Source organism: Passer domesticus, chromosome 4, assembly GCF_036417665.1.
Source record: "Passer domesticus isolate bPasDom1 chromosome 4, bPasDom1.hap1, whole genome shotgun sequence".
Lineage (NCBI taxonomy): Eukaryota > Metazoa > Chordata > Aves > Passeriformes > Passeridae > Passer > Passer domesticus.
In genome coordinates, this window is record NC_087477.1 from 68,804,302 (window position 1) to 68,831,889 (window position 27,588).

At 39.6% G+C, this 27,588-nt stretch overlaps 1 protein-coding gene across 15 annotated transcripts in view; it reads left to right on the forward strand.

The window, feature by feature from the left end:
- The window catches only part of LDB2 (LIM domain binding 2), a 363,575-nt gene extending 343,664 nt beyond the window's left edge, over positions 1 to 19,911 (forward strand). For 7 of the 15 annotated variants that reach the window (XM_064418575.1, XM_064418576.1, XM_064418570.1 and 4 more), the window contains 3 exons: positions 8,184 to 8,307; positions 9,428 to 9,579; positions 18,617 to 19,911. In XM_064418575.1, coding sequence (XP_064274645.1) covers positions 8,184 to 8,307; positions 9,428 to 9,579; positions 18,617 to 18,847 — 507 coding nt within the window. In that variant the 3' untranslated portion in view covers positions 18,848 to 19,911. Of the gene's footprint in view, positions 1 to 8,183; positions 8,308 to 9,427; positions 9,580 to 15,792; positions 15,936 to 18,581 lie in introns of all 15 variants that reach the window. The other 8 variants (XM_064418578.1, XM_064418580.1, XM_064418579.1 and 5 more) reach the window with 8 other exon arrangements.
- Positions 19,912 to 27,588: the final 7,677 nt, after the last annotated feature.

Here is a 27,588-nt window from a genome sequence, read left to right on the forward strand (position 1 = left end):
GGAAAGGAAAGGAAAGGAAAGGAAAGGAAAGGAAAGGAAAGGAAAGGAAAGGAAAGGAAAGGAAAGGAAAGGAAAGGAAAGGAAAGGAAAGGAAAAAAAGAGAACAAGGAAAAGAGAAAAGAGAAGAGAAAAGAAAAAAAAGAAAGAGAAAATGGTGGGGGAAAAAGAAATTAAATTAGGGTGCAACACTCTAACTGGAATTAGCTGCAATGCTGGTGATGGCTGTGCTAAGATCTGTTTCATATCCACTCATAGTTTGCCCGAAAAAACATGTTTTTCAAGCTCAGTCTTACCTGAAATGAATGCTGCTTCTTTCCATTATCACTGTTGCTGGGAATTGAAATGGCTGCAGATACAGAACAGTGTAAAAACATGATGAGCTGTGTAGCATGGGAGCAATTGAGCAGCTGAATACTGCATTATTGAGAAATCATTCGCTACCTCTGGGTGTTAGTGAGAAACTGGAGAGTCCTAGACTGGCATTCAGGGCATAGCATAGGATGAATAAACATTGCTGAGTGCTGAGTATTTGCTAGTGAGTCCAGCATGGAGCTTCAGCAGTTGTGTGTCATCCCACTGTGTCCTCCAGGGCTGGCAACACACACAAAAGGAATAGTGAACGCCAGGAGCCTTGTGGCAGGATTGTTTCCTAAATAACCAAGTTATCAATTAAATTAATGACATTTTGTGTGGCATGCAGCAGGCAAAACAGCCATATTTTCAAGTGCCAATGTGTGAGAACCATTTAAATATATATCAGTAGTCCTCAAGGGACTTGTAGATAGGTGCATGAAAGAAATTGTTGTTTTTATGTGCATACCTCTCTCTTGCCAAATTATTCCTGGCTTAGTATTTTACCTCTTATCTAGTTAAGATAGGAATCTCTTTAAAACAAGGGGCTCAGTATTTTGTAAAATATATGTATATCTCTGTCATTGTACAACTAATAAGCTGTAGATGCAAATGATCACTCATATTGCAAGTATTAAGCTGGAAATTCTAATTCCTGTCTTCTTAGGTGATTGCAAGTACAAATGTTTCTTAACTCAGCATGGTGTCACAAAACATGGAACCTTCTCCCATGCTGAGTGGTGGCTATTAAGTATATCCTAGACCCTGTAAATCTCAGGTTATAGAATTTGTTCCAGAATCTCCTTTTGCTATGGTATTGTGCTGCAGAAACTCATCCTGTATTTTTTAAAGCTAATACAAAATATCCATTCCATATGGTTTTGGAGATGTACTTAAAATATGGGCCAAGTTCAACCTGATGCAGTGCTGTCTTGCTGAGCCCTGAGCTAGTCTAAAACAATTTCTTTCAGAGGTATGATCCCATTTATCTCAATGAGATTTTAAGCCAAAGCCTAAAGAAAGTATTTTTAGTAACAGTTTCAAAATCTTTTCCTTACTATCTGTTTAAATCAAATGCATTTAATTTAGGAGTAAACACAGTAAGCATGCCTGTACCATAATTCTAAGCAGCTTCCCACCTCCTTGTAGATTTCAAAACTCCTTTTGTTTCCTACCTATGTAGAAAACCCAAGGAGTTCAGTCTGTTTATACACAGCCAATTTAAAAAATCTTTGGCACAGAAGGAATTGGAAATATGGAGAGAACAGTAGTCACAGTAAACAAACCAGGGATTATTCTGTGGTATTGGACTACTTAAGCTATTGAGGTTAAGAGCTGGCTTTTCATTCTGTCCCAAAGATCATCTAAGGTTTCACTAAAATAAATGACCCTGTGCAGACTGGATTTTGAATATTCAGGTTAAAATAACTGGGTTTATAATTTAAGTTGAAGCAGTTACTGTATTTGCTGCTTGCTACACTAACTACTGTCAAAATTGAACGTTTATTTATTCCATGTATGTCATTTCATGGGATGTACAATGAACATTTATTAGTTCCACATCTCAGCAGGAGTGCACAGTGGCTCTTCAAAAAGGGAAAGCTGGTAGCAAGAACAGTAAGCTGAGTGATGGGAATCTCAAAGCCCCTTCTTTTGGCTTAAAGTTTATCTTGCAGGGAAGGTCCATGGATACAGCTGATCCACTGAAATGTACTGATGGAAGAGACTTGTATTTGACTTGACATATTGGGCAAGAGCTTAAAACAAAGCCAAAGCATTCCCCCTTAGAAAACAAGTATGTAAAAAAACACCTAATTTCTTTCAGTTCATAAAAACCCCAAAACATTTCTCATTTATATCTCCATGTTTTTAATGGAAAACAAAGATGATTTTTAAGATGAAAATGTTCTGTATTCGCATGTGATCCTTAAAAAAAACATGCTATTTTGAGGAGTGAATTGCAAGCCGGCCAGTGAAAGAAGCAGCAATATGTTCCTAGGAAATTTTCATTCCTCCCTCTGTTCTGCAGGGGAATGAAACTTACATTAATTCTGAAAAACAAGCATGAGCAGAGAAATTTAAAATAAGCTATAAGCTTTCTCTGTTTCTAACTCCAAAAATGAACTGTATTGAGGACTGCAGCAGTGCTTTCCTGTTTCAGTGCCATGCTGCTGGGGGTCCAGGGCATACATACAGGATTTTAAACCACTCCAAGAAGTCAAACTTCCAGGTATAGCTCTTTTACAGGGCCTGAAAAAACATCTCTAGTGTGTCCCCTTCCTCACTGCAGGTGTATCAGTAACATATTGTGGACATCTGGAAATGTGTACCTGTGGATGGGCATAAAACAGTGGATGTGGATGTGCAGACACACTTCAGTTCTTTTCAGAAATCCTGCCCCTCTGAAGAAATGGGACCTTTACCAGGGAAATGCACTGGGGCCAGAATTTCTCTAGCAGCATGAACTGGAATTGTTTTCTCTGGAGCACATAGAGGGTGTGCAGAGGGAAGACTGCATTTCAGCATGGAAATAAAATGTTGTTGTGTTTAGATTTGTTGGTTAATAACTCAGAGCCTTTGTGGAGGATAAAAAATGAGCTCTAAAAGAAAGTGCTGAACCTCTTCAAGGCTGCACACTGTATTCCAGGTATACCTTCACTGTCAACATCCTACCTGAATATTAGCCAATGATTAATACTCCCATTCAAATGGGGGTTTTGTGACTTTTAGGAAGGGCAGTAAATCAACATGTGCTCTGAAAATGCAACAGTTCCTATAATTTTCAAGTGATTAATACCGGCATTTGACCAGGAGAAGTTTCAAGCATCAAAGGGTTAAAATTACATTTCAGTAGAACTTCAGGGAACACTCGTTGCTGCCTGGTTCCTTGCTGGCTCATTCAGAAAAACTGATGTTACATTATACATTAACATTTTTAAGTGTCATCTACATGAAAAATTTTATCTATTTCCATTTTTTAAATTGTAGCAAGTAAAACTTTTACGTATTCAGACAAAATAGGCAGCCATAGGAAGACAGTTAAAACTTGCTTGTTTTGGTAGACCATGGGACTTGCTGGCCACCTGGCTTACTGACCAGATATTTTTCCTGATTTAAAGAAACTGGCTGGGTGATTATGTAGTGTCACCAGCTAAATACGGCAAGTCCCGAGGCTCAGCGATTTCTCTTTAAAATGCAGAAAGCGCGGAGAAGCCGAAGGGCTGCCGCTCCTTTGTGCTGCCGGCGCGGAGCCCCTTGGCTGGGGCAGCTCTGCCACCTGCAGCTCAGCGCCGGCAGCTTCCCCTCGCAGCCCGAAACCCCTCCTGGAGGCGGGGGGCTTCGTGGGGAGGTAATCCCTAATTAAACTGGAAATAGAAGGCGTTAGCCTGTGGTATGCAAAAGGTAAAAGAGAGCTTTCACGTCGGTGTTTGTTGCTAATATTCACTGCTTCCAGAAAGAGCATCTGCTCTCGGAGTGGAATAAAAAGGCAGCATGAGAACAAAAATCATAAGGCTAAAGCTATTCTTGGTGTGACTGGACTGATCTCAGAGCTGAATATGATCCCTTACTGATGAAGGCCAGTTTGGTTATCTGCTGATAACTGAGGTATTGCAGGAAATTATGTGTGGATCCATATTCTCAGAAACCTTTAACACCGTCTGCAGTGCCACCACTATCTCCTCTTGTAACTCCCTTCTTGAAAAACACTGGGTTTTGAAACCTGTAAGTGCTGGTCTTCTCCTCAAAAAAAATCATTTAAAAAATTAAATTCTTCCTGATGTGTTTTACTAACACCAAAAAAAAAAAAAAAAAAAAAAAACCAAAAAAACCTCCAAAAATGTGCTTTGTGCTTTATTATGTTCCCTATTTTCACTTCCCCGAGCCCCAAGGGTATAGCATTACCATTTTGTCAAGCTGGATCCAAGCCTTCTAACTGATGAATTGTCCATAGGATCCGTGTGGAACTCCAGGAGAGTCACTGCCAGTATCCATAGTACCAAACCATGTGCATGGGTCCAGTGTGTACTGGACACCCACAAATACAGGCTGCTCAGGCCAGCGATCTCTCAGGGTGAAGCACTGTGCTCATCCCTAGAGCTGGCAGCACCTCACAGCTCTGACAGTGAAGCAGCAATGGTTCTGAGTAATGGTCAGACATCAGCACAACAAGATCAGATAAGATGGCTAGAAACTAATTCTAATAATATTGGGTTACTAAACATAATGTGGAGTTCTTTCAGTTGGTTTTAGTACTGCAGAGGGAAAGTACATAATCTATTATGATACACATTTTTCCAAATACATTTTAAAAGCTAAAACAAACATAATTTTTTCTTTGAACTTTAGGCCTTGTTCAACTGCACACACAATTAAGACACATTCTAGTGCCTGAAACATCCACAAGGAGCTTTGTGTTCTTCTGGGACAGCAAGAGCGATCTGGTGGACCAGATCCAGCATCATCTAGGGCATTTCAGCTGGCACTAGACACCTGTGCACAGGCAGATGGATCCCAACTCTAGTGTTGCCTAAGTGTGGAACTCAGAAATATCTCCCTTGTCAAGCATTGCCATTAAAGGTTCTGTATTCCTAGGAATGTAGAAATTATTTCTGTAATCATACATCGTCACCACACTAAATTCTTGAAGTCTTTAGGCTATTTTCTTGGGTGACTGATTTCAAGCTGTGAAGAAACTGCTTGTAGAAGAGATTGGTTTTGTTGGTGTTCCAAACATTATTAATATAGTACTATAGTAAATACTTGTACATTTTGGTATTATCCACTGCTTGAAAAAAAAAGTTAAAATGGATGTTGTGAAGAAATCTCACAGAGGGAGACTAGATGATCTGTGGGGAATAGACAGTTTAAGCCCCGGGCTTCTATAAGCCAATGAATGCAGGAGAATAAAACATTTCATTAGCTTTGTTTTAAGAACTCACTCTGTCAACCCAGCCTGCCAGTTACCTGCTCACCATTGTTTAAAGACAGCAGGTGGTTTTGGCCAATCAAGCTTTTAAATGCATGTTGTCCCCACATTTTTAAACTGTTTTTTTTTTTTTTTGAAAAGAAACCCAAGTTACTGATTGTCGATGACAAGCTCCTTGGACTTAAGAAAATTGGAGCACAATCATTTCCTCTTTCAAGGATTTGGGTTTGAGTTACTTTAGATTTCAAGTAGGTCTCAAAGGTCACCAAAAAAGACTGTGAGATTTGATATCAATCATTTTTAATCCAGTTCATTTTACACTTATGCCAAATTCACACAGATAGAGCTAGATACATTTAAAACTACAGAGTTCAATGCCCTGCTATTACTCAAGTATCTATAGCCGACCTTACAATTTTCAGACTTTAGAGGAAGAAAATGGTTGTGAATTCCCCAAAAACCAGAAGAAGAATTCATGTGAGTGGCTACAGCTCGCAAGTACTCAGAAGATGAGACTTTCCCATGTCCTAGAGTAGGACCCTCAATGCCCATATGTTTTTCTGTATGCGAGTGAGATCAGTCAAGCATATTTGGTCTGTATTCCATTTTAATCTTGTGTGTGAAGTGAAAGAGATTATACACAGGATTAGCAGTCAAAATATCCACAGGCAGCGGGGACAGCATAGTTCTCAGTGCACATTATGGTTACAGCACAATAGCAAACATCTTTGCCAAGATGATAAAGAAGAAACATTCTCTTTGTTGCCAGTAATAAATATCTAGGGAAGAGTAAGTATATAATGAATAAAGTGTCCTTAAGGAAATGTTGGAAGAACCTACATATATATTTAGCTATTTTTAGTCCCAGCAGCAGTAGAGCTGTGTGAGTCTAGCACTCTGCCCAGGGTAACTAGTTTGTTCAGAATTATCACAAGTATCTTTTTCATGCTTGCTGCTGTCAGCTTATAATGAGAAAATTTAGGCAGCCATGCCAGAAACCCAGACTTTTGAGAGTCAAAACAATGGTGTCCATTACGATCACAAATCTCTTTCTCTCTCACACACACACACAAAACCTGAGCAAGCGCCTGTAGGTTTCAGAATAAATTGAATATCAACTCAAAATACAACACCTTTTTCACAGCATAAACTGGATCCTGCATATATTTTAGGACCTGATGATCTTAATTTTTGTTGAATATTGAACTAGATGAAAATCCAAACCCAGAGTGCACTGTGTGATGGCAGCTTTCTCTCTATTAGATTATCTTGCAGATATTTATTTACAAGAAATATGTAAAAACTGTGTAAGAAAAATGTCAGTGAGGCAACTGCAGATTCAATTTCTGCAGATGGAAAAAAATAATTTCTCATACTCAAGCTCTTCATTCTCCCTGCTGCTTTATGTTATCTGTGTTTTAACTGCTGTTAATGAAAGGCTCATCAAACAGCAGTGCCAATACACAGTAATATTTAAATGCTGAATTAGTCTCAGTTTTCATGGCAGCTCCCTTTCAACTATTTTCCCTGCATACTTTGCATCTCCATTTCTATGAATGAGAGAGGGGTGCATGTTGGCAGAATGGAGCAAATGTTGCTCAGCTCTGCAGCCCAGAGAGAAGAATTTGTCTCCTGTGTCATATATTTGTAAAAAAAACAGAGGGAAAACATCTCCTGCTGAAGCAAATCCTGGATACTCCTTCAGCAAAACTTCCTAAAATTAAGTAAATAATTCAAAACAAGACTTAGCTTAAGGTACTCCTTTCTTCAGTTGCCATTCTAACTTCCAATAATTTCATCAACTTTTTGCCCTACTTCTGTTGGTAAAAAAAGCCAAACCTGCCCCTGCTTCTAAATGCAGTTCTGCTTTGAAAAGTGACTAAAAACGGCATGCAGGCCCCATGCTTATTCTGTGCCAGCTACTTCCTTATCATATGTGCTCAGTTTGCAAGTAAGGAACCATCTCCTCCTGCGTGCCAGCCCTACAAATTTCAGGTAGCACCTGTAGGTCAGCCTGGACTTTTTCTCCTCATTTAGGATGCCTAAAAAACAAGGCTCTGGCAAACAAGAGTAAGCCCTCAGTTACACGTGTGCAATTTTGTAGCCTTCTGTGTCTTTGAGTGAGGTTTACATGACTGGAAATGATTCTGTGGTTATAAACAGGAGAGACCAGAAAGCAGCATAGTGCTCTTTCTGCTGGATCTGCTGTGCTCACAGGAGTAGAAGGCAGTGAACAACATTTAATTATTAAGTTAACAGGTAGAAAATATGTAAGACTTTAAAATATATAAGATTTTAAAAATATGTTTGAAACTCCATATTTTCAGAAATCTGTATCCTATATATTCAGCATTCAAGCAGACAAGAAAAATAAAATGCTTCTCTTTTTTTCCTCATATGGGTGATTCATATGATAAGAAGATAATGTATTGTCCTCATATAACAAAAAAACCCCCAAAATTACCTGGATTATTTTGCATGCAATATCAAAATAAAAGATCATTTATAAGTTCTCATTGTGGTGTGCAGCAGGTCAGAAGAACACATTTTGCTGTATGGGAATGCTAATCCACTATGGGCATTTTATTATTTATTAACCTTTGCAGCTTTGGCAATGAAGCATGAACATTTCTAGTCTTCTGAAATCTCTGTAGCCTGGAAGACTAGAGTTGAAGTTTATCTGATATATCCATAAATTACCTAGGATAATAAATAGTAATAAAAAGTTTTCCCAATTCAGAGTTTTGATTTTGCAATCCAAGTGCAGATTAAACTGAACTGTATAAGGCATGCTCCATTAGCAAGAGTAAAGAAAATCCAAAAATATAATTTCCAGCTACGTAAATGCTGATCAATGGAGGCTTTGCTTGCATGAAATTGTTCTGTTCTGGCTTTTTTCTTGTAGTTGTGTGTTATACTGGAGCCAATGCAGGAACTGATGTCAAGACATAAAACTTACAATCTAAGTCCTCGAGACTGCTTGAAGACATGCTTATTTCAAAAATGGCAGAGAATGGTGGCCCCACCAGGTATGTTTCACTTCCAAAATTCCACTTCTTTTATAGTAAAATTAATGGAGAAGCAGTGGGAAAGCTTACTTAGAAAGGAAAGTAATAAAAATTAACAATGCTCCCAAAGCAAGCCTGAAAATTATTCTGATATTTTATGATTTCAGTCTGACACAACTGATTTATGGATGTGCACACTGAGATGGCTTCACTATGACTAGGATATAATTTAGTACAAAAGTATGTGTAGATGGAATGCAAAATGCCTACTGGCTCCATTAGAATTCATTGTTTGTGTAATCCTGCTTCCTGCTGTGACTCTGAAATTACAGCTACAATTCATAATTAATTGTCTTTGAGATTAATATTAAGTTATTTACAGGCCTGGACCTAATCTCCTTCCTCTAACACTTCAAAATAATAATTCTCTCCTTTTTCAGATTATAAAGATTTTTATATCTTAGAGTGTTCACATGGTTGCCCAGGCCAAATTTTGAGAACAATCGCCCTTCTGTGCTTTGCCAGTTTAAGCAAAGCTGTGTAATTGTCCTGATTCAGTCTGAGTTTTGCAGGCTTGCAGGGCAATGCCATTTGGCACACTTCATGGGTTCTCCTGGGAGCAGCAGTTTTGAAGGTGAAGCCCACACAGGATACAGAAGGGGCTCAAAGGGAGGTTGCTTGTTGCTTGATCCATGGATGGCAGCAGTAGGGCAGAAAGCTCCTTTAGCCTTTGTTTCTGGCTGGGTCACTGGAGGCTGTACCCTCCATCACAGTAAGACCTGCATTGTCATTTAGCATTTAGTTTCTTGCCGTGTGACCTTCAGCAAGTTCCACAGGCGCTTTGACCATAATGATCATTATATGATACTCCCAGCAGTAAAAGGCTTTTGAATACCTTTATTGACAATGCAGGGAAAATAAGCTTTGTTAATCCATCAGAAAAAATTGAAAGCAGATTCCATTGGTTTGGGTCCAAATATCATTCTACAGTTTGTATGTTAAAACTAACACAACTGCTACTATTAAACTTCGCAATTTAAAACTAATTGGAAAAGTATTTCAGCACCACTTCTTATGGATAATTTTAGTTCTTGCTTTACAATATCTGCCATTTGCTTTCCTTCTTATCATTTTATTGCAGCAGAACCCACAAGACAACCAACAACCAAACGGAGAAAAAGGAAAAACTCTACCAGCAGCACTTCCAACAGCAGTGCTGGGAACAACGCAAATAGTACCAACAGCAAGAAAAAGTCAGCTGCTGCAAACCTGAGTCTATCAAGTCAGGTACCTGTAAGTCTCACTTTCCTTTTAGGCCTGAATCACTTATGGTGCTTTAATTTTTTCCATACATTGTAAAGAAGGTGCATTCTTGAGTCAAAACTGTCACATGCAAAAGGCGATCTTGCACAGTGTGCTGTGGAAGCTGGGGAATTAGTGGAGAGGTGTGAAGAAGCTGTTCTGCAGTGCAGCTTTAATGCAGGACCCTCAAACAGAAGTGTCCTGAGGATCAGATGTGATTTTTTAAAGGCCTGGGCCAGTTTCCCTTTTTTTCAGGGGGAGTCCCTTCACTAGTGGTGGGACTCAGATTAGGCCTCGTGGTTTTAGGAAGAGCATGAGCCTTGCAGACTTCACCTGCCAGGTGCTAAGCAAGGATGTGTCCCAGTGGTGCAGGAGAGCTGTACCTGAGGAAGCTGCTGGTCTCTCTGTGTTAGTACCTTACCTCTAATTGGTGCCAGGTTCAGATGCTGAACAGGAACAGGTTATGATTTAACTTACCTGCAGAGCTTGTCTCTTTGTCCAATCACTCCACTTGTAGAGGGTAGATCCCCTGGAATGAGGTACTCAGCTTATCCACCCTACTAGCTGTAACTCTTGACATCCCAATTGTATAGGGAGACACCAAGTCATTTCCAGAGTCATAACTGTATCAGCACTGCAATAATGTCACATTTACTGCCTTAGTCACAATATAGGGGTATTCAGATCCCAAATTGTGACAAAGCGTGCCTTAGTCAATAAGGAGATAGCTTATGCATGTTAAAGCTTGGGAAATTAATTTGATATTATAGGAACCATAAAGTCATATCCTGGGAATAACATGCAGGTGTTTTTATTGGATTTCTGATCAGCAGACAGGAAGGGGTAGGTCTCCTCTGAAACCTGACAAAGACTATAGGCGTTTTGCTAGTACAAAGCAGACACTTCCTAGGAAGCTTGACTATCCAGATTTAAAAAGAGGAGTAGACTAACACCAGTGAAATGAAATGAAGATTTTTGTTTAGCAACTGATTTAGCAATCCACTAGTTTACAGCTTTGGGCTTCAGTACATTAAACTCATATTTCCTCCTTGTCATATTAAAATTGGCTTGCATCCCCAGAGTCAGATTCTTTCCCTAATATAGGCATCTCTGTGTTTTTCTGGCAGCACAAAGCAGTCAGAAGGCTGACTACCTGATCTCCTGGTGCAGGCACCACTCTGCCCCACTGATGGTATCTGCCAGAAAAACCTTTGGATCAATATTCAGCCATATTTAAGAAAAAACTCCAATGAAGTGCAAAACCAAGCAACCAGCTAGCTCCCTGCTATCTCCAACTTTAAAATAGACAGTAGAGCTTTTCTGTCAGCTACACCCTGCTCAGAGTTCAGCAGGACCAGAATGTGACCCCCTGCCTCTCTTCAGCCTGCTTCTCCCTGGAGAAATGACTTGTGGCATTCAGTGGTAGCCGTGTGTACTTGAATGTTTGAATGTGATTGAGCCCTCTGATAGTTACCTGTCACTCCAACTGACACTGAAAGTGACTTCAGGTGCTGAAGGCTACTCCTGACAGATGAAGCAGTCAAGGCTGCTTTTCTGATGGAGATGATAGTTGAGCATGTGAGACATATTGGTGAAGTTTATTATGGTATGAGGGATGGATTTTTAGCCTTCCTTTACTTTCAGGATGTTGCATACTCAATATTTTTCAATATTATTTGCTTTCTGTACCAGAGTAGCAAAATGGTGCAAACTCTTTTGTATGGAGTATCAGGTTCCATTTTTAGGACACTTTTCCTTTCCATCTGCAAAGGGGAAAATGCTTAGCTGTTCAATTTGACATACTAACAGCTCTTCCCATCTTCCCCACAGTAAAGATAGCAAACCAGATGGAATTGATGGTTTGGCCACCCTGTAGAGTAGACATCTCAAAATAATTTTAGCAGGAGGATATTTCGGTGTAAAACTATTCAACACTTTTCAGTTTAATAAAGAGATGTAATCCCACGCTTCTTCAAAATTATGCATTCTTTGAAGTGGACCTTGTTGCCATTGCTTTCTGAAGATAGCTGCAGGTAGCAGTAACTTTCTTTCTGTTTCTTTCCCATAACTGTACCTTAAAGCGTATCATTTAGTAGTTAATGTTTGGTTTCTCTTACATGCAATAGAAGACAAGAGATCCTTGAACACAATTTGGCAGTTTTCAGTTCACTAAAATATTCATTTGGCTGTACAGCTTTCTGTGAATGGGACTTTCCTGCTCAGTAGAAAAAAAAACCCACCCTACTGAAATCATTCACTTTCAGTGTTAAAAGCATTTCCCTCTCTTTATTAGAGAAGAGGAATGAAATCACTGCATCTTCTATCCAGATGACTCAAATAACCAGCGCTAGTTACAGTTCCATTTTTCTCATCCTCCTCTCTGGAGAACCCCACAATGAGCTCATATCTATATCAAACCTGGATTAATATGAAGTCCTGTATTCCAACTTTCTCTTTTTCTCCAATGATTTCTTCCCTGCCAGCAAAGTCAGTCTCTCCATCATAATCACATCTAATTTCCTGTCTCTTTTATGCTTCTGTGTTGTTTTAACTTTGATATTAAATTAATCCTGATTAAACAGTGTTTTCTTAGCCTCTATTCTATGTGATGTTTCTTGGTTTAGAACATTAGTAATTATTCTGTTTTGCTCCTACATTAACGCTGCATGCAGTCTGGCAAATGTGTGAACTTACCACACACCTCATCCCCATTTCTCACTCACACTATTAACTTCTGTTTCTTTAATGAGGTCTTCATGCCTAGAGAGGTAAATATCCCATGTTCAGGATAGTGTCCAGACAACAGAAGCACCATCAGCTATGGCAAATCTTCAGAGTTTTGTCATTTTCCCCACAGTCCTTTCCAGCTCTTCAGGTAAATACATTGGGCAAGCCTTGATTAAGGAGGGAATGTTACGTCAGATAGAGGTTCTTCTGCTAGAGAAGGAGAAAGAAGGAGAAGGAGAAGGAGAAGGAGAAGGAGAAGGAGAAGGAGAAGGAGAAGGAGAAGGAGAAGGAGAAGGAGAAGGAGAAGGAGAAGGAGAAGGAGAAGGAGAAGGAGAAGGAGAAGGAGAAGGCTGTGCCATTTCCTTCACCTGCATTATTTTCTGATCCATTGTCCAGGCAGGGACAGTGCAGACAATACAGAGCCAAGCTCAGAGAGCGAAATGATGTGATTGTGTTTCCATGTGTGGGTCAGGTTGGCACTGCATCCTGAAGTTGTTGAAGCCTAATCAGTCAGTAATCATTTGTGCTCCTTGTGTTGCCCTAAACTTATTAGCATTTCCACAGTGCTGACACATTCTGATACATCTCTAATGACAATCCATAAAAGCATCTGAAGGGTCTCTGCTCTTGGGTGGGTATCTTCCCTTTCATCAGGAACTTGAAAATGTTCACTCTCAGTCCATCCTCTTATCTCTAGCTATTGTTTATACTTTCTCAACTGTGGTAAATAAAATACAGGTTTTTGTCCTTTTGACAGTCACTTGCACTCTATTGTACCCATTGTCTCTTATGATGGTGGGATGAACAGTGTTTTCTGTGGTTCTGTTGATTCTCAGGCTACTTATTGCAGATCTTCAGGATCTCTTGTCAACATGACTCTTCTGGCCCAAGTCCCTTGTTTAATACCTTTTCTATGTACTACATATTTCCTACATTCTTAATACAAATGCAGTTAGCCAATGTGCCACGATTGCACCACAAAACTCATTCTTAGCTTGGCCCATTGCTTGTCCAGTGATGCTTTTGACCCAAGTCCTGTAGGTGCTGAGGCAACACAGTGTAGTGTGGTGCTAAAGTCAGCACAAATACAGGAACATTTTTCTCACCAGAAGTTTTCTTTTCTCAGGCTCTCATGGGTGCAGGCTCAGTACTGCCAGTGCTCCCCATAGGTGCATTGACTGGTTTTAGTGCATAAAGGAAACACAGGACAGGGACCCAGAAACTGTAGTCCTCTCAGCTGCCTTAGTCTCAGCAGATGCCAATAATTTAAACTTGGATCTGTTCATATTCTCAGTCACATCTGATCTTTGGAAGGCTCATTGGGCAGAAAGTGGAGTTACCAATTTCCTCTAGACAAAGAGCAAATATGGGCAAGAGTCCTTCTGCAAGGTTCACAGAAAACCTGCCTTTCTGATGTCAGCCTTCTTATCACTTTATAGAAATTAGTTACCTAATTTGGGTGTGTCATTGCCTTACCTCTTACACAGTACTAATAATTTCCTCTAGTATTTGAAGCTAGCTGCAATATTTTCCCAAATCTTTGCTCAGTTTTCAAGCCTTCTCACTGACTAAAATCATATTCCTTAGCATTTTTCATATTCTTCTGTTTCAAATAAAACTTTCTTGAAAACCCTGTACTGTAGAGCAGTGATTTGTGTACTGTGATCTGTGCATTACAGGTATGAGCAAGGTCATCAGAAGGGGTCCATACAGCTATTTTAACTTAAATATCACTCTCTGTTAAGTTTAATTTTAAACGGGCACATTGATCAATTGTCATATATTTGAAACTTGATAGCAATCCACAACTCTCACAAACTCTAAGAACCATTGCTCTGTGCTGCTCCCAGTCATCCCCACAGAAATTTATAGGTGGATTTTGTTTTTGTTTAATAATGAAGATCCCATTGAGTGTAATGCTGTAACCATAAACCCAGTGAAATATCATGTGTTGGAAAGAATAAAGCATCACTACATGCCACTGAGTAAATGAAACATTCTTTGTTATATCCAGAGTCTAAAGTAGAACCTCCTTGCACTCTTTAAGCAAGTTACATACCTCAATATGCACATACCTCAAATTCTTTTATAGCTCTCTGTAAGCTTACAAACCAAATCCATAAATAAACCTGCTAATGTGGAAGGGGGCAGTACAGTCTCTTATGTGTTTCAGAAACAGGGTAGGTTTAGGTGGTTTGTAATGGATGTTGTAGAACCAGAGCTACAGTTCCAGGGCCAGAGATTAGTGTCAGAAATTATCCCACGTCTCAAAACCATGCAAATCAGAGTCTATTTAGTAGTAAAAAGATGAGAGAGAATAACTTTGTTTCCAGTTTTTGTGCTTTAGGAAAAACATTCCAAACAAGAACAGAATGTCAAGTTAACAGTGAGAATTATGATGAGATGTGAAAGATTTTTCTCTAGAAAGTGTTTACTCTGAAACCTAATTAAAAAGTCAGTTCTGTTTCTAAAATTCATTTCAATACTAGTCTGATGTTTTTCTCATGGAAGCAGTGACCATTATGGGTGTGGACAGCAGTGGGGCTCTCAGTCATTAATAATTTTTGTGCCAAAGAGCTAAAAAGTCAATTATTAAAATAATTACCACTAACACAATTCCATAAGAAGGAAAGCAGGAGGAGGAACCTTTCTTCTTTTCACTCTGCACTTAGAGGTATGCCAGCTGCTAAAACTAGTGCAACTTTCAGTCCTTGGAGGATGAGATGTGCTTGAATGTTATACTTGAGAGGGCCAAGTATTTTTAATTACCTTAGTCTTGTGAAGCACTGTTTACTTCTGGGGGCTGTGACAACAGAGCTACAAACTGATTGCTGTAACACACTGAGAGAGGCTACATATTAACAGCAGCAAAGAAGGAAGGCTCGGTGATGGGGAATTTTACATGGCCCAACAGATACCCATACTTTACTAGGACATTGTTTAAACATAGGATGATCCCAAATTAAAAAGTTTAGCCACTTAGCTGGGCAGGGCAGAGCTAAATTTTGAGGCTTGGTATAAAAAAAAGATGAAATCTAGAAATGACCAGTCTGTTAAATAGAAGTGCTTGCATTTGAGTGTTGCGTGAAGTGATCTCTGTTTTTATAGTTTATATGCATCAATTTAAGTTTGGATGGCAACTAGGGTTATTACAGGATGAAAGGTATGATATACATGAAAGCTGCTTTTGTGGTTATATTTTAAAATACTACATTTCTATCACATAATGTAAAACAACCACTGCTTTATTTACAGTGCTTCACTACAGCCATATTTTACTATCATGAGACATTCCTTGACCAAAAATGTTGTTTCTAATCACAGAGTAAATTAATAAGATTGAGTGACTACAGTCTAAATCTTTTTTAAACTAATTTAGTCAAATATGTGCTACCATAACTAGGCCATAGCAGTGTGTGCTGCCATGCAAGAGACTAGGGTTTAATTCTTGGATTCTGCTTCTCACTCCATGAGCAGGAGCTAGGAGCACTCCAGAGCTGCAGCCTCAACCCTGGGAGGGATGGAGCCTTGTGTCATTCAACAGCAGTGACCCCCACTGGCCAATTTAAGGAGAAGCATTGAGGGGCTCTAAAAGGAGTCACTTCCAGTCCTCCTCAGAGGTTGGTGGTCATTGCACGGGATCTAGTGAGTGGAGGTTCAATGGGGTGCACTTGGTGGGGTCTTCAGCTTTCAGTCTGAGGAGCAGAATCCTCTGGGGAGGAAACAGCATGTGCGCTTCCTGAGACACTATTTTTGCCTGATATAACTGTAAGTGGCAAGATTGTCAAGAATTTTTTTTTTCAGATGTCCTGTAATGAATGCTGTGATATCTATCTTTTAAATAGAGTGAGGAAAAACTCCACTAACCTCAATATAATTGTAGTTCAATTCCCAGAGAAAGAGACAGAGATTCAATAGCATAGAGGGAAATACAAGTGCAAACTATTCTTTCAGTGGGAGTCATTATATGAAAAGAATAATATTTGAAATGAACCTGAGAAATCAGAGGTGGAAATACTTACAATGTCATTGAACATGTCCCCACTGATGCACAAATGTTTCCTACCACAGATTGAGATTTTTTTCCCCAGCCTAGTGTCAGGTGACCCAAGCAGTGAAACTAGCACTGTTCCCGTGGGATTGTTAATCCTTAGCCTGCCATTATCAGGAACAGGAATATTGTCTTAGGAGTGGGAGTTACATTTTTGTTTACTTAATTCCATCTTAGTACCCCAGTCTACATCTCCTCAGATTGGCCTAGAGCGATTGTCTTCCTTTCAGCACTTGCAGCTGTTAAGCACATTTCCCCTCCCAGTCACTTGGTGGATGTAACACATATTTAATTCTCTCACGTGGCCTCCCCAGCCAGCTGCTGCAGCCCCACAGTGACTTTTGACGCGCTTGTCTAAGTCTCGTCCGAGCCGCTGACCTCTCGCTGTATGGCAACAGAGAGAGCTTGAGGCCTGTCCTTGAGAAAGTCCAAGTAAAAGGAGCTGTTGCCACCTCGGTCTGCGATTCTGTGTGTCAGCCACTGTGGTCCCTTTTTGCCTGCCATGCAGCACTGCACACTCACACCCAGCTCGCTGTCCTCTGCCAGGTCTCTTTCGTCATTAATGCTCTCGCAATACAATGGGATCAGGTCTGGTCCAGCAGTGCACACTGTACATTGACTGTTGTTTAGAGGGATGGGATAAATTAGAATAAACTTTTTCTTATGAGCACCTTTGTCTTTTAAACTTCTGTGTCACAAAGCTGTGTGTGAGGGTTTTTTTAACCAAATATTTTATGGATATATGGAGTAATAAAACAAAGTGAGGAAGAAATAATGTAACAATTTTCATATAGTCACAAATTTTTTACATAGCACAGACTGAAAATGTGACAGAAACATTCTTTTGTAACATGCCAGCCTTTGTTGAGGGATATCAAGAAATAGTGTAAACACTTGCAAGCAATAATTTGTATTGTTTTGTGGTGAAGGAAGTAGACATCTGATTAATAAGAAACTTTATTAAATGCAAACATTTGTCTTCTGTTTGCTATTAACATTCATAAGGAGGAACAGATCCTTTAAAAAATGAATCCATTGTTTACCAGGATTCTTGGAAGGGCTTGTTAAATCAGCAGGAACAAAGCTACACATCTGGAATTACTGCACTTCTACCAAGCACTACCTGATGCCCTGACACCTGAGCTGCATGAAGAGATGCATCCCACATATTTCTTTAGCTGTTAGCACAGCAGCCTGATTCTCCCTTTAACAGAGAGAACAAGAGTTCTCTGGCTTTGCACCTTTGCTTTCCAATCTCAAGTTTGCACCTTTCTATCCCATGCTGCTTAGGTTTTTTTGCAGCAAATCTGTGATGCACTGGAGTACAGTAGGCGGTTTACTTGTTTTCATGGAAGGACAATTTGTACTTAAAGCAGTGATTAGATGAATTCTTTCTTTCTTGCATGCTTTAGTTTCTGATGAGTTCTAGCTTCATCAGTGTAATTATAATTAGCACTCTTCATCTTGCTTTTACGGTACCAGCTGGACAGATTGGTCCTCTTACTGCACAGATTGGCGGCAGGGTTGCCTACATGGAGTTAGGTGACAGGCACCATGAAATAACAGATGGTAAATTCAGGGCTTGTTGGCAATCAGCAGGTTTTTGCTAATGACTTAATTAGCTATGCAAATTGTCAAATCAGTGTGAACATTGTTTTTATCGAAAACTTTACCTAAATTAATTACCATAATTAAGTAGCAGAATGTCAAGTATATTGGATGCGTAAAAGGGCTTGGCTGGCTATGGATAAGAGAGTTACCATCTTTATTAGAGTGCTGTGCTCCATGTTTGAGAAGTCTGAGGATAAGAAATGTGGTTTCTTTTAAACTACTTTTGAAATACGCATATCACCAAGTTCCTACTGAGATACACCCTGGTGCCTTTCCAAAGAAAATGGCTCAGGAAGGATTTACTGGATAAAGACTAAATATTTTAAGGAGAAGTTTAAAGGCAGTTTCATAGCCTGTTTATTTGCTTAAATCAGGCATAATTTTCAACCTGCTTTTCAGTTCTGGGGTTTCTGAGATCCAGAGCCATGAGCATGCGGCTATAGAGATGTGTTATAGTTTTTAATTAAATTAGAAGTGAAGTGTCAGCCTCTGTCCTTGTTCCTACTATATGGGAACTTTTAACTCTGTTGTTCAAATGTCACAAAGTAAAAGAGATGCCAATTCTCTAACATAATTTTTTTAAGTTGATTTTTTCTCTCTCAAGGTTTCCATATAACAAATATTGGGTGCTGTTCACAGGATGTGATGGTGGTAGGAGAACCAACTCTGATGGGAGGCGAATTCGGGGATGAAGACGAAAGGCTTATCACTAGATTAGAGAATACACAGTATGATGCAGCAAATGGCATGGATGATGAAGAAGATTTCAACAATTCACCTGCACTGGGAAATAACAGCCCATGGAACAGCAAACCTGCTGCTAACCAGGAGACTAAATCTGAAAACCCCACACCACAAGCTTCCCAATAGGCTATTCTGCAGCAGTGCCCACTGCAATGTACCTCAGTGGGTTATTAATTACTGTTTCACAGCATTCTTGGAAATAAAACTTAAAAGAAACACCTTTCAAATGATACAGTATCTATTTCTAAACTAAAGCTATCCAACTTTTTTTGTTAGGGAAAACTCTTGTATAAGCTTCCATATACATTCCTTGGAAGTATGTCATACAACTAGATACTGGCACTGACCTCAATTAAAATAATTGAAAATTAAACAGCATCTCATGGCAAATTTCTGACAGTGCATTTTATTGGAAGGGGTTGTTTTTTTCCTCATCAAACAATGGCCATATTTTAACAAGTCATCAGTGCTCAGGATCTCATTATAACATAACTATGTAAAACTTTTTACAATTGTAATATATTTTCTGCTTTTCAACTTGCACCTGAAATTTCTTGTTTCAGAAAAAGATCAGCTTTTAAGGAAAAGTAAATTAAAGTAACTTTTCTTCATTCTTTAACTTTTCTTTCATCAGTTAATCATTTAAAGGATCCAGCATTTTTAATTTACATTTAGCTGATGCTAGTAGATACTCTATCCATCATTTAATATAAAATACTGAAACAAGAAATGTCTTTTTTTCATCAAAGACATGAGAAATATTTTTATGTGGAAAAAGACAACCAGTCCTATGAGAGTTTATGCTTTGTAAAATTGCTGTCGATCCAGATATTTTAAAGCCATGTAATCCATTAACTTTGTGGGCAGCTTAATAAATCTAAAATTTTTGTGTTTTTATTATTGTATCTGAGTTGGCTTTGTTGTTATTTCTTTTCATAGTATATTTCTTGTATAATATTTTTGTAAAGCCCTCATTTTTTGTTTTACTTTTTTGTTTTGTTTTGTTTTTTATTCCGGTGTATTTATGTGAAACTTTATAAAAGAAACTAATTTTTTTTCATTTACATATTAATATGTTCAACTCATCATGTAAAGACACAGTGAGTCAGTGTGTTATATAATACAACTGTATTTTATGTATGCTTTGCCAATAAGTGTGCCAATAAACTGTGTTAACAAATGTGCTCTTATACAGCATTTACCGTTCCTTGTATGCACAACACCACACCCGTGTTCAGGATCATGCACCAGGGATTTCTGGAATCAGTGCATCACTGAATTGCAGTCTTTTTCCAGCTAAAGGGAAAGCCTTTGGTAGGTGTGAATCGCTTGCAGCTCTATTCGGTTTGATGCTTTCTCTAACAAGGATGTGCAGCACCACAGGTGAGTTACAGCAGTGAGAGCCAAGTGTGAGGGAGTGCAGAGCATGCAGTCAGAGAAGCTGCATCCTCAACTTTACATCCCTTGCCTTCCAGGGCCAGGGCTTATTGGAGCAGGGATTTCCACTCTGCTGAATGCTGTCTGATAGTTTTATGATGAGTCTCTCAACTGGTGATGAGAGGATTTTAAAAATGCTCCTTTCTTTGCTTTACTATCATATCAGTTGTCCACAGGAACCAGTGAAACCCCTGGAGTTGTGCAGGTGCCCCGAGCCAGCCCAGCCTGCAAAGCCCTGGGCTGAGCTGGAGGACTGAGGCACACACTCACATACCCAGGCACCTGGGAAGCCCTGCAAGGTGCACCCTGAGAATGGCAAATACAGGAAGAACTGTCAGCAGAGAGATGCTGAATCTACACAATCCTGCCTTTTGTGCAGGGGAGTGGTGTTTTGTTCTTCCCTGAAACTCTACTGTCAATATTGCTGACACTGTAAGAGCAGCTGAAGAACTCCTAGGTTTTTCTGAGTGGTTGTACGTACACCCAGAAGCCAGCCTAAGGAAATGTGAATCCTTAGCAAATATACATATTTTTTTAATCATGCTTTTGCTGGAGGTGATTCTACCAAACAGGTTTGAAACCACCACTGCAGAAGGAATACAAGGCAAAGCACCCTGTGTGACCACTTGGTTCTTGGTGGCAGACAGCTCCCTCCCTGGCCCAGGAACCAGCCTTGGCCCCTGACGTGGGCTCATACTCCTGCAAGCAAAATCCTTGTTCAATGAATTTTGGTATCTATGGTACTCATTGCAGGAGGATAGCCTAAAAGACATTCCAAGCTCTAGAGCACAAATGATATCAACTACAGAATTTAAAACTAGCTAAATAACAAACATGGATAGCCATGCTGCTCCTTCATAACATTTTCAGATTGTAGGAAACTGTAGTTTTATCATTCAGTGACTGCATCAGTTCTGATTTCTCCATGTAAATAATTAAATTCACAATGTATTCCGTTAGGGGATCTCTGGCTTCTATATAACCACTCTAACATTACAATTATACACTGTAATTCTAATGTTCAAGAACACTAATCATTCATATTACATCTCCATGAGCACACTTTAAAAGGCGTTCCTTATTATTAATCTTTCAAGACTGGCACTAGTATTTCAATTTTTAAAAGATTTATGATGTCATATTACTCCTGTTGTTTCAGTAAATAAACACAGGAACGCTTGAAAAATGGGCAACAGACTCCTTAGAGTGCTGTCCTTGAATTAATCTCCAAGGACACTTTCTCCATATCTCCTCAAAACCCTCGTCTAAAGCTATCAATCCACCCTGTTGTGGTTAGGGTGAACAACAGATGCAGCTAGCTGATTTTATTTATTTACTTATTTATTCATAAAAGAAATGTCCAAAACAGGCCAGCTTGAGGAAGGGGTTGAGATGGACAGCAGCTGGACACGCAGTCTCCTCACTGCTACATCCTTCACCCCTGTGCCTGGGCTGCTGCATGGGCTTTTCATTTCGTGCTTGAAATGACGTGGTGGACTCAGGACAGAGCCTGTGATCCCATTTCTGATCCTAAGAGCTTATGCCCCATCCTCAGGAATGCTCCCCACAGGTGGAGGACTAAAGAACAGTGATCACATAAATTAATGGATTTTATGGCTTTCAGTTTTGTGCTGTCATTAAATGTCCCTGCAGCTTCCATGTGCCCCATGAGTGCCTGGCACAGAGCAGTGGGAAAGGTGAATAAACACCACAGGTGAGTTGAAGCAACAGGCTTATAAGAGCTGAGGTTGCAGCCTGAAGAATGAAAACTGGAAACCAATAGTTAATTTTACTGTAATCTAATCTCACCACCTACCAGTACATTGTATCTCTCTTAGAATTTGGAAGGAAATCATGTTTTTGGCACTTCCCCCTGGGGAGCCCTGAAGCTATTAAAAGGAGGAAGGAAACTTATCTCATGTTGTTGAAATACTTTCAAAAAGAAAACTCTTGTTTGTTTTAGCTAAATGGAGGGAAATACTGGCCCTGAGAAGTGCCTGCACAAATCAGAGAGAGGAAATTCCAGGAGTTTACTTGGAAAAGCTGAATCACATAATTAGTAAAGTGACCAAATACAAACACTAATAACAAAGCTGGTTGCTGTTACAAAGAACTTAAATCACAAAAGAGTCATAAGCACTGGTGGGTTTTGATTGTTCTTTGAATTGTTTTGTTTGGATTGTTTTATTTTTTGGGGGGGCGTCTTTGTTGAGCAAAGTCCGTTTTTTAGAGAACTTTCAACTCCTGTGAATCACCAGCTGATTCTGCCAGCTGCCCCTTGTGAGAACATTTCAGTTCCTAAAGCTCCTTCTTTCTCTCTTTCCACAACAAGCAAAGATAAGCAGTATTTACAAATTTGCAATCTCTTCAGAAAGCAGGTTTTCTCAGGTTTCATCTCTTTGCATTGATATTTATGGGTCTAATAATGTGAGAGGACAATTAAATTTGGAAGGGACCTTGTATATAGGGTGTCATTTGTTATAGGGTATAACTAGTGTCTGCATTCTTTCAGCATCACAGGCCTCTGTGAAAATCATGACTAAATTTTAGCCTTGGTCCTGGAGAAGTTACTGCTCTCAAAGATTTGGGAAGTAACCAATTTGCCTCCTTGGGGAACAGAGCAATAGCACTCTATACCAGAGAGTGGAGGCTGCCAAGGATGGTCAGTCAGACTGTGCAGGAAGAGAGAGGGGTTAGAGGAGGACGAAACTTCCAAAGGGAAAGGCAAAATACTGAACACCACTGGGTGTTCTCTAACACCAGGGTGGAGAGAGGCTCCCTACCCAGCCGTGGCTGCAAAACACCATTAAAGGAGTCTAAATGATAGAACAGACTAAATTTTGCAATTTCACAGCCTCCATGAAAATCCCATTTTAGCAAAGACAGGATGAAAGAGAAAACATGAATGATTGATATTGAAGGAAACCCAGTTTGTGTCTAATATATCCTGGAGAAACTGCTAATGGAAATTGAATAGTCCTGAAAATATTTCCTGAGACTGCAACTCTGATCAAGTAGCCCTATGGTGATATATTGCATGTCCAAATTAAAGCTGCCCTGGGGCACACGTAACCCCAGCAGCTGGTTTTACTGTGCAGGACTGAATGATTTGTATGCTTTTTCTAGCTTTTTGACAGCATATTTTTATACAAGGCTAAGGCCTGAATCTTCTACTATGTACGAGGAGCTACTGAATATTTAACATCCCATAGAACTGATGTTACTCCAGCATGTCATTATGCTCTATTAGGGAGCCTGGTGGTACCCCAGCATTGCAGAATGGCAGATGGTACCTTTAGATAGAGATTCACTTGTGCAAGTCTCTAAATTTATGGACCATACTCATACATTTCTTGAGAAACTATGGATTTCCACTGAATGCTCACTGTACTAAAATCTGTTCTAATTTACCATGTTATTTTGACAGCAACTAGTATCAATTCTTTAAAGGGGAGAGGTTTTATTAGGAACAGTGATGGAGCAATCTAACTGTAAAAGCATTTCTTCCATGACCCTGTGAATCACTTCTGAAATAAAAGAACTTTATCCCTCACATAAAGAAATAATTTTTAATGGGTCTATGGGCAGTCTTAATTCATAAGTACATTTTAAAACACCATTATGCACTAAAGATGACATCAGGAAATAATTCACTTATGCGTACAGAATCAAAAACTTTATAAAAAGCATCCATCTACAACAGAGCACAAACACTCCAGCTGCCCAAGAAATTCCCAGTTCTGTTTCCATCAATTTTACAGGGATCAAGATGAGATTAATCAGCTTTAGTTTGGATACTGAATCCATTCCTGATAATTCATGTTACAGGTTACTGCACATTAGCAAGGGAATGTGCCTCAGCTGAACCAGATAAATGCCCAGTGTGCCTCTATGCAATGTCCAATTTGGTTGGACAAACAAATTCAGGATCTTTTAGGTCAGTGCTTATGGCTGAAGTCCAAATTTCTTCAGGTTCTTTTTTTTTTTCTGTGTGTGGTTGTGGGAATTTTATGAGGGTGGGGATTTTTAAATTAGGAATATTTGGGGCCTTTTTTTTTTTTCTTCAATCTGTACAGTGCCCTGTAAGTACTTCTCAGATGCCCAGGACCATATCAGTTGGAAGGTGACATGCAGAGCATGTGTTAGAGTGTGTGTGTAGCAGTACCTTATATTATGTTAAAAGAAACTCTGCGTGATCTCTGGAGATCCTCAAGTTGTGTATCACCCCAGTTTAATTAATAGCTCTGTCTCAACAACTCTGAATTCATCTAAGCTGCTATGTATAATTTTGTATTGAAGAGCTGTAGTGTATAAGGTTAGCATCTCCTTTGTAATGCATTAGGAGACATTTTAGCAAATGCTTGATATAAAGCAGGCATTTAACACTTCCTTATCACATTCAGCTGCGACTCTCATTTCATCACATGAAGTTTCATCCTCCCTGAGTAATCTCTTGGGGAGTCTAAGTACTGAAAAAGCTTTTAAGAGCTGGTGTTTGGTGCTTTCAGATGCTAGGCTTTTTTTTTTTTTTTCCATTCTATTTTTTCCATCTATCTGCTATAGCTTATGAAAATTTGTTTGTCATTTTGCACAAAGTTTTTAACTTTCCATCTTCTTCTGGCCATGTGCAAAGCAGAACACAGGACTCGCATGTGCTCCACACACAGACAAACCCATCAAAACCAAGGTGGGTTGCTCCTGGCTTGCCAAGAGAGATCAAATTCAGCAGACAGAAGGTGTGAAATTTAGGAACTGTGATCGATACTGGGGCTTGTGTCTGTCTTTGACTGCAAACTCCATTCTGAAAGGGAATTTTCAGCAGTTTTCTTTGAAATCTCCCCTCCAGGTTAAACTCATGTTCCAAAGGGTGACAACAAAGGGTGAACTACTGAGACAGCTTTCTTTTCATTTGAGTTTGTCAGCAGCTCTGTGTCTGTGCTTAGACCACCAGCTCCTCCAATGTGAATCAGGTGGGAAGTGCTGCAGGAGCTGGGCTTATTGCTAAGGTGTCCCTGGACAGCAATCAGGAACCTTTATTGTGGTTCCTGAGCTCTGCAGCAGTAATGCAATTTCATTTTTGCATATCGCAGCTATCTCTGCTGCTCTTTGTGTCAACAGGGATGGGGAGCTTCAAGTTGGCTTTGTTTGCTTTGCTGCTATTTCAGCCTAAAAGCTAAAAAAAAAAATATAACCTGTATCAGCCTTCTTTCTTCCAGAAAATTTTTTTTTTTTTTTTTTTTTAAGTATAACCCCTTTTTCAAAGAAGTCAGGACTTCCTTGTGAAGGGCCTAACTCAAATTCCACGCAGCAGGATTTGGCTGTACTGTAGATGCCGGTTGCATTCCTGAGAGGGAGGAAAAAATACTAATGGCCAGGTTATAATGAGGGGCTGAACAGTGGCACTCCACAGGGAGGCAACATTTTTGAGCTCAAGACCATGTAATAGTAGGATATGGGCTTTTAAAATGGAAAGAGAGTTGTCGAGTCCTATGATTTTTCTGTGAGACCCACAGCATGGCCAGTTCTCAAGTAGGGAAGGGAACTGCTGGGGAAGGAAGGAGTGGTCTGTATAATAATTGCCTTCAAACAGTCTGAGGCTTCTGAAAGTGGCAATCTACAAGACAGCAGTTTCCAAGGAAAAGCCATATACAGGGGGAGAAAACTGCAATCAGTAATGAAGGAAACCTTCTAGCAATGGGCCTCATGCAGGCACTTCCACATACCAGGGTGGGCACAGAGCTGCAAGGTCAAGACTCAAAGGGGAAAATGGAAAATTGATCTTATTTAATATGTTTTTCATTTTATTCATTTGTTTTATTTTTTTATCACCTGTGACCATGCTGTTCAGTGGCAAAACTTCTGATTTCTTAACTGCAACAACCTCCTTTAGCTGATTAATGGGCAGATTAATTTGAGCTATCCTTTGGGGTAGAAGAAAGAAAACACAGGGACAGCCCTACCTTAAAACCTGTAGAATCATTTTGTCACACTAAAAGCCTGGCTGCAGCCACAGCTTTTCTGGGACTGCTATGCTCATCTACCTACACTTCACCCTCCATCCAAGTACCCTACAATCTCCTCCAGATCAGTGCCTTATTTAGGAGAAGGTTTGTGGTGATTTGACTATCACTTAACAATGTCTGCCTAAATGACTGCAGGCTGTTGTGAAATATTCAGAGTAGATGTACAGAAATAATGATTTCTCAAAATCATGGTTCTTTAATATTTTATTTTGTTGGTTTTGTGTTTTGGTTGGTTGTTTGGTTGGTTTTTTGTTCAACAAAAACCTTTTCATTTGTTTGGAATGCATTTTTCCTTTTGATTCCTTCTGGATATTGAAATTTTAAGTTGTACTTTGATAATTTTCTTTCCAGATGTGATTGTCATGAAATTACAAGCACGAAAAATTTGTTTTCCATTTAAAACAAACAGTTAAAAGGAGCTGGAAGTAAAATATCAAATACAAGAACCTCTGAACTAGCCAGGGGTGGGCTGATGAGGTTTCCTTCTCAAGGCTCCTGACTAAGCCACAACACTTAACAATGTTAAGTGACAGATTGTGTCCTGCCCAGCTCTCTGCAGAAATATGCTTGTAAATGTTGCAGAGAGATAGTTTGAAGGACATATGAATGATATAGAATTATATAGATCACCCAAAGTATCAGTTATTCCATCTTTCTCCTCTCCTTCCTTCCTCAATGCCCTTCAATATTTGAAAATAGACTAATCCAGGAGACTTGCAATTAAAAAAAAAAGGTGGTAAAGACTTGTCAGCTCTGGCTTTCCAGTTACAAGGGCTGGTCTCAGGATGCTCTTATGTCACCTGGTGCTTTACAAGTGACCAGAACTGGATAATTCTGACTGGACTGTTGTCACTGTGGACACGTGTGGCTTTACGGCACTTTCTGTGCCTACAGAGCAGCAAGAAGCTCCTAAAAAGCACAGTTTCCTATAATTCCCACAAAATAACTGCACTTTCTGTACAAAAACAAAAGGCTTCAGAGCTTACCTGGCCTGGTGGCACATCCTTGGTCCCTGGTGGGAAGGCAGCAGTGCCCTGAAGAGGAGCAGAGTGCTCTCTGCTGCCCGGCTCACTCCCCACCCCATCCATCCTCTGGCACAGTCCCTCTGCCTGAGCATCCACAGTCCTGAACTGAGGCCACTCAGCCTTTTACACAACCCAAGATATTTGTATGTCTTAACATTTGTGAGTCTTGAGTGGAGCTGGGCCAATCTGGATCCCTTTATTAGCAGTATTAAATTCCATTGTGCAGGTATTTCCACAGCTGTGAGTTATTCAACATAAACTACTGAAGTAGAGAAAAGGCTGAAAATAACCCACCAGGGAACAATTTCTTGAGTGCTAGTCATCCAGCAAATTCCTTTATTCTCAGTTTTTATAGCAGGATTATTTGATGTAGAGGATACGT